The sequence below is a fragment of the Suricata suricatta genome, chromosome 9, assembly GCF_006229205.1.
Source record: "Suricata suricatta isolate VVHF042 chromosome 9, meerkat_22Aug2017_6uvM2_HiC, whole genome shotgun sequence".
Lineage (NCBI taxonomy): Eukaryota > Metazoa > Chordata > Mammalia > Carnivora > Herpestidae > Suricata > Suricata suricatta.
Genome location: NC_043708.1, coordinates 14,460,387 through 14,474,248, shown reverse-complemented (window position 1 = coordinate 14,474,248; position 13,862 = coordinate 14,460,387). Strand labels below are relative to the sequence as shown.

The 13,862-nt window shown below is 43.4% G+C and overlaps 1 protein-coding gene across 2 annotated transcripts in view; it reads right to left on the bottom strand.

Moving 5' to 3' along the window:
* The window catches only part of KCNK10 (potassium two pore domain channel subfamily K member 10), a 132,039-nt gene that overhangs the window by 50,522 nt on the left and 67,655 nt on the right, over positions 1–13,862 (bottom strand). For both annotated transcript variants that reach the window (XM_029952546.1, XM_029952545.1), the window contains exon 3: positions 1,402–1,519. In XM_029952546.1, coding sequence (XP_029808406.1) covers positions 1,402–1,519 — 118 coding nt within the window. The remainder of the gene's footprint in view (positions 1–1,401; positions 1,520–13,862) is intronic.

Sequence of the window (13,862 nt, the reverse complement as noted above, 5' to 3'; positions counted from 1 at the left end):
AATAAACATTAAAAAATAAATTTTAAAATTAAAAAAAGTAAACATTAAAAGGATGGTATCAACTAAAATTGTGTGAGAGAAGAAAAGATGTCTTCACCTATGATAGGGAACTAACAAATACGCTTACAGAAGCGAATACTAAGTGTATTATGTATGGATGTAACTACAAAGTTTACCCCTAAAACAAAAACATAAAACTCCCCAAGAATCAGAAAAAAGACACAAATATGAGACAAAAATTGGTGCAGGGAAAAGGTAATCATAGCTCACCATAGGATCAGTTGTAAAGAGCATTTACCTGGTCAAAATAAGGCAGACCTCCATTGTCGATCTAATTAAAACATATTGGGAAGATAGGGGGATAGGAAGAAGGGGGATGGGAAGACAGGGGTATGGGAAGATGGGGGATGGGAAGAGAGCCCCTCTACAGACAGGCAGAGGGGAAGAAAGAGAACTACAGGGAACTGTTCCAAGACTCCAGTGGTCCCCGAAACCACAGACAGTGCCAAACTCTATACAGACTATGTTTCTTTCTATACATGCATACCTATAATAAAGTTTAATTTATACATTAGGCACAGTAAGAGACAACTAAAAATGAAATGGAACAATTATAACAACACACTGTGATAAAAGCCATGTGAACAGTCTCTCAAAATATCCCTCTGTTCTGTACTGGCCCTCCTCCTTCCTAGGTCGATGTAGATGATAAAATGCCTACGTGAGGAGATAAAGAGAAGTGAATGACGCAGGCATTGTGATATAGCGTGAGGCCACTAGTGACCTTCTGATGACGCGTCAGAGGGAAGATCATCTGCTTCTAGACCTCAGTGGACCAAGAGTAAGTGAAACCACAGAAAGCAAAACCCTAGATGGGGACCACTCTAATTCTTCACCTTTCACAATCGGAGGTCAAGAAATAATCTCTAAAACTGAAAATTCTGGACGTGGCGATGCAAGGATCATATTGAAAGACAAGGAAATAAATATCGAAATAATCAAAGGGGAGGAGAGCAGTTGCCCCAGGGGAGGTGAGGAGCGGCAGAGGGGCAGAAACGGTTGTGCTTCATAACAAACTTTGTAGAACTTTTGGATTCTTTCATTAACAACCTTAGTAGTAAAAAGTACAATTTTTGAAAAGGAATTTAAGCTCAGCTGATCAATCCATATTGGGATTTCCCACTCTGATCGTTTCATCAGGTCCTTTCAAACTAAAGGCTCTCTAGCCTCTCGTTTTGAAAAATGAAATTCCTTAGTCTGCTTTGCCTTTTATTGAAAGCCACTACAACTACTGCATTTATTCATAAGCCTCCTTTGAACCTCAAGCTCCCAGGGTTCTAGGACCAAATGCTGACCAAGTACCATTTCTCGGGACCCCCACAGTAGCAAAGGAATAAATACCTATGGTGGTGATGACAGTTCCAGCAAAGAAAAAGGCACTTCCAAGGTCCCAGTGACTGCTGTTGTTGGAAGAGTTTCCTATCGGACTTACTCCTGCATTGTCAGCGTCAAGGGCATGCTGCAAAGAAAGTGAGAAAGCACAAGATTCAGTTAAAATGCCTTCTTTTTAAATTTTTTTTACATTTCCTTATTTTTGAGAGATAGAGACAGACAGATTACAAGTGGGGGAGGAACAGAGAGAGAAGGAGACACAGAATCAGAAGCACAGAGCTGTCAGCACAGAGCCTGACACAGGGCTCGAACTCACAAACTGTGAGATCATGACCTGGGCCGGAGTTAAACGCTCAACCGACTGAGCCACCCAGGCGCTCCAGTTAAAACACTTAAAAGAGCTCCAAAGCTCTCAAATTCTTCCCCTGCTCGAGAGACTACAGTGATCTAAAGGGGACCAGTTATGTGAATGTGGGTGCAGACATAACACGGCATACTAAACACCCACTTACTGAAATTAGAAAATTAATATTAGATGGGGGAAAACAGATATTTAGTATGGTGCCATTTATGTAAAATTTGCAGGCACAGGATTCAGACAATCCAGGCATGGGTTATGCAAAATGCATACATATCACTGTACATACACATAGAACGATGTCTAGAAAGATTGTCACCCAAAATGTCATGTCCCATTTACGCTTTGTGGGCAGGATTTCAGTTTCTGTTCACTCTTCCCGTCTCTGTTTTATTACAATGTTTTATACTGAGCTCGCTTCAGGATGCCAAGAGGTGAGAGCTTAGACTCTGGGTCAGACGGGCATGGCTCTGCCCACTATGAACTTCAGAACTGTGGACCAGTTATTTTAACCTCTGTAAATCCAAATGTCCTCATTTACAAACTGGGGATAATAATAACTTTCCCTACAGAGTTTTGAGGATTAAAAGAGATGGTTCATGTAATGCACTCAGCCCAGAGCCCAGCACCAGGTCAGGGGGGTAAGAAACAGCAGCCAATTGTCCACCCATCATTTGACAATTCCCCTACCCGACCCCTCAACACAGACACACACACACACACACACACACACAGCTCCTTCTTAAGTAAGTGACTCCTCACTGGCTACAGGATTTGGAATTCCACACACCTTAAATTCACAATAAATTGGCCACATCAGTGATCCAACCTCATCTCACAGTACTAGAAAAGCCTCCGACCTGAGGCAGGACACTCCATGAGTCATTCCCTTCTATCTCTGGGCCTTTGCTTACACCCTCCCCCCGTCGCGCCTACCCTGCAGGGTCCAATCCAGCCCCTACTTCTTCCAGAAGGCTCCATCCATGTACCACAGCCCCACAGATAACCCCTTCCCGGGGCTCAGATTTCTGCACCACGTGTATTTAATTGGCTTTGGATCACACACTCCTACACACACTACTCAGCGTGTATAGAACAGGGTGAAAAATACTCCAGCAGTCCTTGCCGAGCTGGCCTCTTCCAATCCCTTTCAGGCCAGGGGAGAGTGTGGGAAGCACCTTTGAACAGGTGAGCTGGGGTGAGGAGGTGGAGCCTTCAGAGGGGGTGACAGACATATGAGCTACTTCTGGAACAACAAACAGAGACACCATTCCATGGACCAGGTTGGCAATAACAGGACACAATTAAATACTGAAATGGGATTATATTTATCCTAAATAATGCCCATTAAGCTTTGTGAAAACAGGCAGACGGTGTTTGCCACAAACGTGACTGATTGAAAACGTGAATCAGTCATTACACTCTGCCTTCCTTAATCTGAGGTATTTCAAACTCTCTAGGCCAGGGATCAGCAACCTTTCTTGGGAAAGGGCCAGATAGTAAATATTTTAGGCTTTGTGGCCCACATATGGTTTCTATTGCATACTTTTCTTTTCCTTTTACAGTGCTTTAAATATGCAAAAACCATTCTTTGCTCATGGGTTCTACAAAAACGGACTGTGGGCTAGACTGGGCAGAGACGCCTACACAACTGACTGGACAACAGGGGGAAAAAAATCTCTTCTGCTCAAGGGTATTTTTTCCTGCCCCTAAGAACGTGGGTTATCACACTGGATGCTGTATCTGGCACCCCAGGATTTAAAATCCGGCCATGTGGGACGTGTACACGCTGTCTCAGCCGATGTCTAAGCAACCTAATGGACAACTGTCACTTACTCAGCAGACGCTAGGCTCTCCTTTAGAGGAAGACATATGGCCCGTCCCTTCTGCTGGTGAAAGATCATTTTCACTGCGCTGCGGGCATGCCATCTGACCAAACCCAGGCCTTAACTAGGGTTTATGTCCTCATCATCTATTCAGCTCTGCAAGGTCCACCCGCAAGTCACACATCAGGGACAACTCTAGGCCTCAGCTGCTTAGGTGGGCTCAGATCACACCATCAATGCCTAATATTTCCAATGCCTATGAAGCTGCAGAGAGAGCTGGGGTTCGACCAAGACTCACTGTGCTGAGAAATGTTCATAGTGTCGTAAGTAGGGATTTGCCGCAAAGACAAGTGGGGATGATTATCTGTTTCATCAAGAAATCCAGAGTAAGATTCCTTTTCAAGTCTCATTTTTTTAAATTATGCAATTGATAAATATTTAACGTTTACATATGTAGCCCTCAAGGAAAGCGTTTGTCGGTTGAAAGGGAAGGAAACTAACATTTGTTGAGTTCCTGCGTTCAGCCAGGTGCTTCAGAAGTGTTATTCCATTTTATCCTTTCTGCAGCTTGGAAGTTATCCAATTTTACCCTTTCTACAGCTTGCAAGAAAGTAACGTTATCCCCACATTATAGATAGGCCACACAGCCAGGAAGTGAAGCCAGAATTAAAATCCGGACTCGGCCTTTTCCTCTATAAATGGCAGTCTTCTCTCCCCACCTCCAGGCTCACTTCCAGACAGCAGTGAGGCCGACGACTGCCACTGCCCAAGGATTCAGGCAGATGGACCTCTTAAGGTATCATATCTAATTAGACTCTATCCTTAAACACATAAATGCAGGCACCAAGCTTCCTTTGGCTCTTGGCGCCGGTAAGATCTTAACTGCTCTGCATTTAAAATAAAATTAAAAATAAATCAACATGGGGACAGGTTGACTTTATACCCTGAGAGGGAAAGGACAGAGCAAAGGGGGCGCTAGCCCTGAAAAAGCAGGAAACCAAGAAAGAAGAGTTGAGAAAGGAGGGTCAATTGATGCCCGGGGAGCTTAGCCTCAGCCACAGCAAAGCCAGAGCTTTTGAAGAGCAGGTCCAACCAGCATTTAACTCTAACTTTGTTTATATATGTGATGTAAACTGCCCCCCCCTCATTTTCCCAAATCTATACTAAAGTGGACTACACAGGCAGATACCTTGGAGAAGTGTTTCTGTGGAAATTAAATATAAAGGGTTGTTACAGGCATGGTGGACCCAAACAAGATTTGGAACCAGAACAAGGAGAAAAAGCAGCTCTCCAACAGGTCCCCAAGCCCTTGGTGAGGCTTTGGACAGTCCCCAGTCCCGGCAATAAGGTTTGATTACTCCGTCTAGATCTGGTGGCAGAGAGACTCTGGGAAACCACCAGAATTAAAATGCATTGGCAAATGTGCTCTACACACACAGAGAAAACCCAGTATAAAGAGACTGCTATTGCTTGATGCTATTAAGCATCATTTTTAACTCAATAAGAATCTTTCTGATTGAGGGCAGAGGCCTAACTTTATTAATTTTTAAAGTATTTTCTAATGATCCTAACTGTTTGAACTCAAGTAAAACATTTTAAAATTAAATGTGCTTGTTTTCATAGGGTTTTTCTCTGCCTTCAGGCTGTAAAAGTGAAGCTAAGCCAGGCCATTAGAAATGTCTGAGCACATAAAGAAATCATGCATCTGAACTCTGTACTTTTTCACCTGAAAGACAGGGCATAGGGTAGAAGTGTCACCAAGAGCAGCACGATGTTAGGCCACAGTCTCATACCCGATGCACATCATGTGTTCACTTACAAGTTCACCCACTATCAACTTCAGAGAGGTCTTAGGAGGATCAAAAAAAAAATCATACTAGATGTGATGTGAGAGCTTCAAGCTTCAGGGAAAGGGTCCTCTAGATAAGAGGGCATTACTTTAAAATTTAATTTCACGCCTTGAATTTCCTTCTTAGCCTCTAAGTTGCAATTTCCAGCACCCACCCAACTACCCAGCAAACAACTCAGGAGTGAATGCTCAAGTCAATAATAAATGAACAAACCAAAGTAATAAATTTAGGCCCATGCAACTTACTTCTTTTGTAAAGGCAGACAAACATTAGAAAGTAAACCAACAAAAAGAAATATAATGATGATTTTAAAAAAGAAGAAGAAGGTGAGGAGCTAACTTGCATGGGGGCAAGATCTTAAAAAAGTAGAATCGTGATTGCCAGGGGCTGGGGTGGGGAGAATGGGGAGTTGTTGGTCAAAAGTACAAACTTTCAGTAACAAGATGGATAAGTTCTGGGAGCCTAACGCACAGCATGGTGATCACAGCTGGCAATAATGCATTACATGCCTGAAAGTTGCTAAGATCTTAAGTACTATTACCACAAAAAACAAAATGTTAATTCTGTGACATGACGAAGGTATAATCTAATTCCACAGTACTAATCATTTTGCAATATACAAATGTATCAACCCAATATATCATACACCTTAAACTTATACATTGTATGTCAATCATATCTCAATAAACCCAGAGAACAAATAAATAAGGATCTGTCCCTCCCCCATCCTTCCACCCCCACTCTCCCCCCCATGCATTAGGACGGCCTGAAAGGTATAACAGAGAAAGCACAGCCACTCTGAAAGTGAGTTGGGGGGAGGAGTCTGAGGTTGATATCAAAGGAGGAGGTGAAGATAGCCCTTTGGAGCCCCCCCCTCACAACAAGTACCCCCACCAGCTTTCCCATGGCACTGTAACCCATAAGGCAATGCTGGGCTGCACAAATCACTATTCTGGAAGGCACAGGATACCATCACAAGTGTTAGCACTACAGCGGAGTGAATGATGACCCACAGGAGACCACTAACTGTCTGTGGCTTTTCTCCTATGATCTGTGTACTCGGTGAGATAATCTATTTCTCTGTTTCCTTACATGGCACCCAAAAGAAAAACAAACAAAGGCGGAGCAATCATCACTCAGCCTGTCTGAGACTCTGGCTGAAGAATACAGCCGATGGGTACCATATGCACAGATGCTAATGGCCAGAGCGATCATCCGACTTATGGTCCAACCGAGAACACTTGCCAAGAAGAGAGGGGCTCTGTTAATAATCACGGTGGGACCTATAAGACAGATCAAGTGCAGCACGTGTGGTCACTTGACTAATAGCTTATACCACATGGACAAAAGGAAAGGGTCTCGTCTGAGAACCCAAAGGTTGCTCTTTGTCTACAACATTCTTAGTTCTGGCAAGGCACAGTCAGCAAAGGGATCTATGAAGTAGATATTTAGCCAGAGGCTGTGGCAGGATGAGGGGGTGGGTATGAAAAGTGACTTCATAAATGTATTACAAGGGAGCACACTTTCAGCCATTAGCGGACAGAATGAAGGCCACAAACCCCGTGAGACAGAGAAAGGCAATTGGCAAAACACATTCATTATGACTCAAAACTGCCCCTAATGATTCAAAACCCCAACAACAGGGCAGCGCCCTCTCTCCGCGTTCTTGCGCATCTGTGGCGGAAGGGCGTCAGGTAGGAAATGGAAGCAGGATATTAATTAGTTCACCACAGTTGCTTTTTATTTCTCCTGTTTCAGAGGCAATTCTCATATAAATACTTCCCAGCAGCAGAAGTGAATATGCTGGTGCGAAGAGAGAGGCAGTCTTGCATCCAAGGGCAAGGCCACATCACAAGATTTCAGACAGTGGGAGGGTATCTGAGAGGAGGTCTAGAGCCACCCCCAGCAGGGCACTTCGATGTCTGAGTCCAAGAAGTCTTTGCTTGAGTACAGAGGTGGAGAGTATGACCACCATCAGCTCTCATTCTCACAAGAGAGCAAATCTGTGCATCAAGTGGCAAATGTTCAGCCTGTACACATTACTCAGCTTTGCTGAGCCTCAGTTTCCTCATCTATCAAATAAGGGGACTTTCCCTGTCAGGATTTTTTAAAAATATACTTTATTGTCAAGTTGGCTAACCCATAGTGTATACAGTGTGCTATTGGCTTTGGGGGTAGATTCCTGTGATTCATTGCTTACATAGAACACCCAGTGCGCATCCCAACAAGAGCCCTCCTCAATGCCCATCACCCATTTCCCCCTCTCCCCTGTCCCCCCACCAACCCTCAGTTTGTTCTTTGTATTTAAGAGTCTCTTATGGTTTGCCTCCCTCCCTCTCTGTTTGAAACTGCTTTCCCCTTCTTTTACCCATGGTCTTCCCTTAAGTTTCTCAAGGTCCACATACGAGTGAAAACACACAATATCTGTCTTTCTCTGACTGATTTATTTCACTTAGCATAATACCCTCCAGTTCCATCCACATTGCGGCAAATGGCAAGATTTCATTCTTTCTCATTGCCAAGTAGTATTCCATTGTATATATAAACCACATCTTCTTTATCCATTCATCAGTTGATGGACATCTAGTCTCTGTCCATAATTTGGTTATGACTAATCTTTGACAAAGCAAGAAAGAGTATCCAATGGAAAACAGACAGCCTCTTTAGCAAATGGGGCTAGGAGGACTGAACAGCAACATGCAGAATGAAACTAGACCACTTTTTTACACCATACAGAAAAATAAACTCTCAAATGGATTAAAGACCTAAATATGAGACAGGAAACCATAAAAACCCTCGAGAGAAAATAGATAACCTCTTTGACCTCAGCTGCAGCAATTTGTTGCCTGACATGTCTCCAAAGGCAAGGGAATTAAAGGCAAAAATGTACTATTGGGACCTCATCTAGATAAAAAGCATTTGCACAGCAAAAGAAACAATCAACAAAACTAAAAGGCAACTGATGGAATGGGAAAAGATATTTGCAAATGACATATTGGATAAAGAGTATCCAAAATCTATAAAGAACTTACCAAACTCAGCAGCCACAAGAAAAATAAGCCAGTGAAGAAATGGACAGAAGACACGAATAGATAATTTTCCAAAAAAGACATCCAGATGGCCAACAGACATGAAAAGATGCTCAACATCCCTCATCATCAGGGAAATACAAATCAAAACCACAATGAGATACCATCTCACACCAGTCAGAGTGGCCAAAATTAGTAACTCGGGAAACAACAGATGCTGGCAAGGATGTGGAGAAATGGAATCCCTCTTGCACTGTTGGTGGGAATGCAAACTGGGGCAGCCACTCTGGAAAACAGTGTGGACGTTCCTGAAAGAATTAAAAATAGAATGATCCTATGAACCAGCAATTGCACTACTAGGAATTTATCCAAAGGATGCAGGAGTGCTGATTCATAGGGGTACACATACCCCAATGTTTATAGCAGCACTTTCAACAATAGCCAAATTATGGAAAGAGGATTTTTTTTAATGTATGAAAACTTTGAGTGGGGTGCCTTGTCATTCTGTATAAAATAATACTAATAATAGCAGGAATCCTTTCTGAGCACTTACTAGTGCACAGAGTGACTCAGTTAACCATCATGATGATCCTGTGAGAAAGGCATCACTACCTTCTTGTGAGACACATGAGATTTAGAATGAGTACATTGACCATGGTCCTACATCTAGGGCATGGCAAAGTGAGCAAGCAGCTGCTACTAGAACTGTCAACAGGAGGGGCACCTGGGTGGCTCAGTTGGTTAAGCATCCAACTTTGGCTGAGGTCATGATATCATGGTTCATGAGTCTGAGCCCCACATTGGGCTCTGTGCTGACAGAGCTTGGAGCCTGCTTTGGATTGTGTGTTTCCCTCTCTCTCTGCTCCTCCCCCACTCACACTCTGTCTCTCTCTCTCTCTCAAAAATAAATAAACATTAAAAATAATTAAAGAGTTGTCAACAGAATTGCTTCCTAAATGCTGGAAAGAAAGTTTCTCTCCATCCTCAGTGTTCTTTCTCCCTATCCCGGACTCTCTTGGCCCAGCTCCCTGCCTTGCAGACAGCAGGCTGGGCCCACCCAAGCAGGGACCCCCTAAGCATCTACAAGAGGTGGAGGGAGAAGCAAAAGGGGACTCATATGCATGTTCCTTCCCTCCCACCTGGTGGATGGCCAGTGTGGCCCTCAGGCCTGTGCTGGCCATCCTACAGCCATGCCACCTCAGCATGTCCACAAAGAGATGTCCACAAAAAATTTTTATGTTCAGACCATAAAAATAAAAGGAGAGAGGCACCTTCTGTGCCTTGGTAAATATTATGACAATGTCTATTTTCCTGCCATCCTAAGTATTCATTTATGTGCAAATATTAGCCCTTCCTTGGGTTCCCGACAGCAGGCTTTCATCAAGACTTTACAGCCTGGTTATAAATCTAAAGTGAAGGCCTCCTGCAGAACAGAGAGAACAGTAGAGAATCTGTTTAGAGAATAAGCCAATAAAGCTGAGGGAGCTGGACTGCACACCCAGAGCCTATGGTCTTAGACAAGTAACTTTTCTTGCTACCACTACTTAATTCTTTGATGGGGGTATGTTCTAAAACTCAATTCATTAGCATCTAGCTATACACTAATGACTAATCTACCTAAATACTGTCATGTGGGATCAAGCCATATTTGGGGGGGAGGGGCACTTTTACCTTCCAAATTGTGCCTTACAATGTAGGATCAATTCTCTCTCTCTTTCTCTCTTTGACTACATGGGAGGATGAAATAAAAAAATTTTTAAACCATGAGGAAAGCATCAAGCCCATGAGGAAGTGAAGTACTATCTATGCTCCAATAAGATCAGTAAACTTCCTGATGAACTGTCACCCTTTCATCCCAGTTTGCACTCATCCTGTACAGACTCAGGAACAAATTTGCCAAGTGATACTGAAAAGTCACCCTGGTCCTGAGGAGAATATTTGACGTATGCCCCAATCTCTCTGCACTTGAGATCATTCCTATCAAACATGGGTCTATCCACAATTTCAGAGGTGGGGAGGGGGAATTTACTGGGCTATAGAAGGAACTCCAGGAATTCTGATTCATTGCAATGCAAGCTAAATCAAAGATTATTTATTCCTTCCATTGCTATGGCATTCAAGAGACCCCAAAATCTAAGAGATGATTCATAACATCATGAAAGAGAGATGCTTCAGCTATCTTCTTTTCATTGAAGCTATTGACTTAGACTCTTCCTTGATCTTGAGTGTTCAATATGAATCTCAAATTAATACTTCATTTCCTGTGCCCCCCTAGAAAATGTGTCAGCACCTATGACCTGCACCAATGTCTGATGAGCCTAATTTGATCTGAGAACAAGAAGTAAGTGGAGACAATCCCAGAGACTTTCAAGAAAGCTCTAGAATACTCACAAAAATAATCATAGTAGCCAGCGTTTGAAATGCACCTTCTTCTTTTATTCAACCTTCACAAAAACCCTGTTATAAAAAAGTCATGTTAATAACCCCATTATTTAAATGAGGCAAGAGAAAACAGAAGTAGCTTGGCCACAGTTGTAGTAGTTAGTCAACAGCAGAGCTGGTACTGGTTAAAGGCACACTCCTTCAACTATGCTTTCTCCTGTCTCCCACAGCTCTCCATCCAGCGTGTATACATTTTTCTAAAGCTCTTCTGTTATGTCACTTTCTTCCATATGAAATAGGGCAACACAGAGAAGAATTTGTGATCTGGTCCTCATTTCTCAAAGAATAAAAGGTTAACTCCTCAGTTACTCCATAAAGTTAACCTGCATCAGTAAACTTGCCATCTCTTCTGTCCACTGAGAAGGAAAGGAATTTCCTTGTTCTCATCAGGGACTAAGAAGCTACTCTGAACCACAGACCTGAATGACAACTCATGTACTTTGGTTTTAAACAGACTATACTGGCCCAGCCTCAATACCTTTTTGTGAAGACACAAAGCCACATCTCTCTAGAGCACAACCAACAGGTAATTATGACACTCTGCCGTCCTCGCAGGTGAATGAAGGTCCTTTTGAAGGTCCCACAGGTTGAGACAGAGACTCCTGCTCTGTGAATAAGGGCCTGAGTGTTTCCTTATCTTCCAGCACTGGCCATACTGGATCCCAACTAACTACCAGGGTTGGTCTCCCTGACCATTAGTAGAACACTATGGTTAAAAAGCACACATTCTGGGACCAAACTCCCCATCTCTAGATCCCAGTCCTACGTCTCAGTCAAGCATGTGCAAGTTACTTAACTCTTCCCTTCAGTTTCTTACCCCTACCTCAAAGGATCATGTCAACAGTAAATGATAAAGTATTTAGAGCAGTGCTGGCCTCAGTAAACACCATGCAAGTGTTAGCTAGTGATACAATTAATACTAGACTGGAAGCTTCTGGAGGACAGGGGATAAGCATCTTGCATCTTTTGTTATCTTTTTTCCAATCACAAGAGTCTAACACAGCACCTGCTTTATAATAAGCATTCAATAAGTATTAGTAATCTGAATGAATACATCTGATTATAAATAATGAAAATAATTATATGAGCCACACACCATCAAAATCTCATTAAATAAGATTTTCTCTCCATTTTAGATGAGAAGCAAACACAAGCACAATTGTACAGAAATGTGGACATCGTACCACTCATTCCTGGGTTTTTGTTTTATTTTTATGGGAGGTTACTTTGGAACACGATGCTCATTTGCAAATTCATTTTTCCAGGGGCATGCCAATTTCCACTAGCTCTTTAATTTCTGGCTTAAAAGCTTTAGGACTTCACTAAACAGTGATGGAATCACAACCTCAGGGATGAAAACAATAATAATAATGAAGTGGAGGCCTGTAGAGACAGGCCAGGGGCTGCAGGCCCAATCCTGCATGCACTGAACAATCTTCTGTATGACTGCTTCACTGGGGAAAGGGCAGTGCCTCTGACTTCAGGACACCAGACAGGAGTCACTGCAGCTTGTCAGGGCTGCGTCCTTGGGCACAAAGGACCCAAATCTACACTCAACAGAGGTCTCCTGCTGCCTCAGCTGCTGCCTAAACTTCTTGCCCAAAACGCTGCTTGGAAGAAGCGATGGCCCACAGCATGGAAGGACAAGGCTCAGCTGGCTCTGCTCTCTGACTCCCAGCAAGGATTTCCACAGACTGCTGCATCAGTGTCTCCAGGGCCATGCTTCCCTTAAACTATTGCGTTCCTAAATACGTAAGGCCTTGGAGGCTATGGACCTTCCAAGGGAATCAGCTCATGCAAGAAAAAAAGACAGAATGATGACTTAAGACAAGTACTCTTGGCAACAAGACTGAAAAGAAAGGGCTTCTATTGCCCAGAAACAAATTCTCCAGTTCGCTTCTGTGAAGGTTTGAAATGAAGGGCTCTTGGTCTCCAAAACAGATATAAAAAGCCCTATTCATTCATTTCTCGAGGCTTGAACATCTTCTGTGGGCCAGCTACTTGTGCCAGGCCTGAGGGACATAAGGATAAAAGACACAGACTCCGTCTGGAAGACCTTACAGCTGTGGGAAGGAGACACATGAGAAAAATGATGGTCACTCAATGGAGTCTGTTAAGCATGGAGGCGAATATGAGTGCTTGATGCTTGGGGCCAAGGAGAGAACCTCCCACCATGGAGGGTACACAAAGACCTCCCTGGGGACTTGAGTTTGGGCACCTCTGAAGGCAAATGATTCAGAAATCCAAAGCATAACACTTAGCCAAGTGCCACAGTTGGCATTTCACAAATGTGTAGTTACTGAATGAGTGACTGAATGAATGATTTAAAACCAGCTCTTGACTACCACTGCTACCCTTTGGATTTAGATAAGGGACCAAAATGGCGAAGTACTGATTGATCACATCATGCCATCCTGCTGCCTGAAACATGGCCACAGCTTCCCAGTCCTCTCAGGATAAAGTCCAACATCAGGCCCCACGTAGTGTGGCCCCCACCTGCTCTCAGTCCAACCTCCTACCGAGCTCCCCTTGCAAACTCCCATCCAGCCATATATGCTTCTCTTCTCTCAAGTCCTCAGACACCCAGAGCATCCTTCCACCACAGGGCCTTGGTATTCAACTGTCCCGTCTAGACTCCCCGTGCCCCTGTGTCAGATCCCCTGTCCCATGCCCCCATGGCTCCATCTCCCCTGTAGCATTCTTTGTGGTTTTATTTATACTAATTTGTGTGATGATGTGCACAAGCTGTGCCTCCCCTACTACCTATCAGTAGGGCAACCATATGGTTTATCTTTCAAACCAGGATACTTGTGACCAAGAAAGAGATGCTATTAATAATTACTCCAGAACTGGAAGGTTTGGTCACCCTAGTTACAGGTTCCAAGAAGTCAAGGACTATGTACACCTTTTATTCACCATCATGTCCCCAGGACTTAGCACTGGAGTTGGCACACAGCAGGAAATC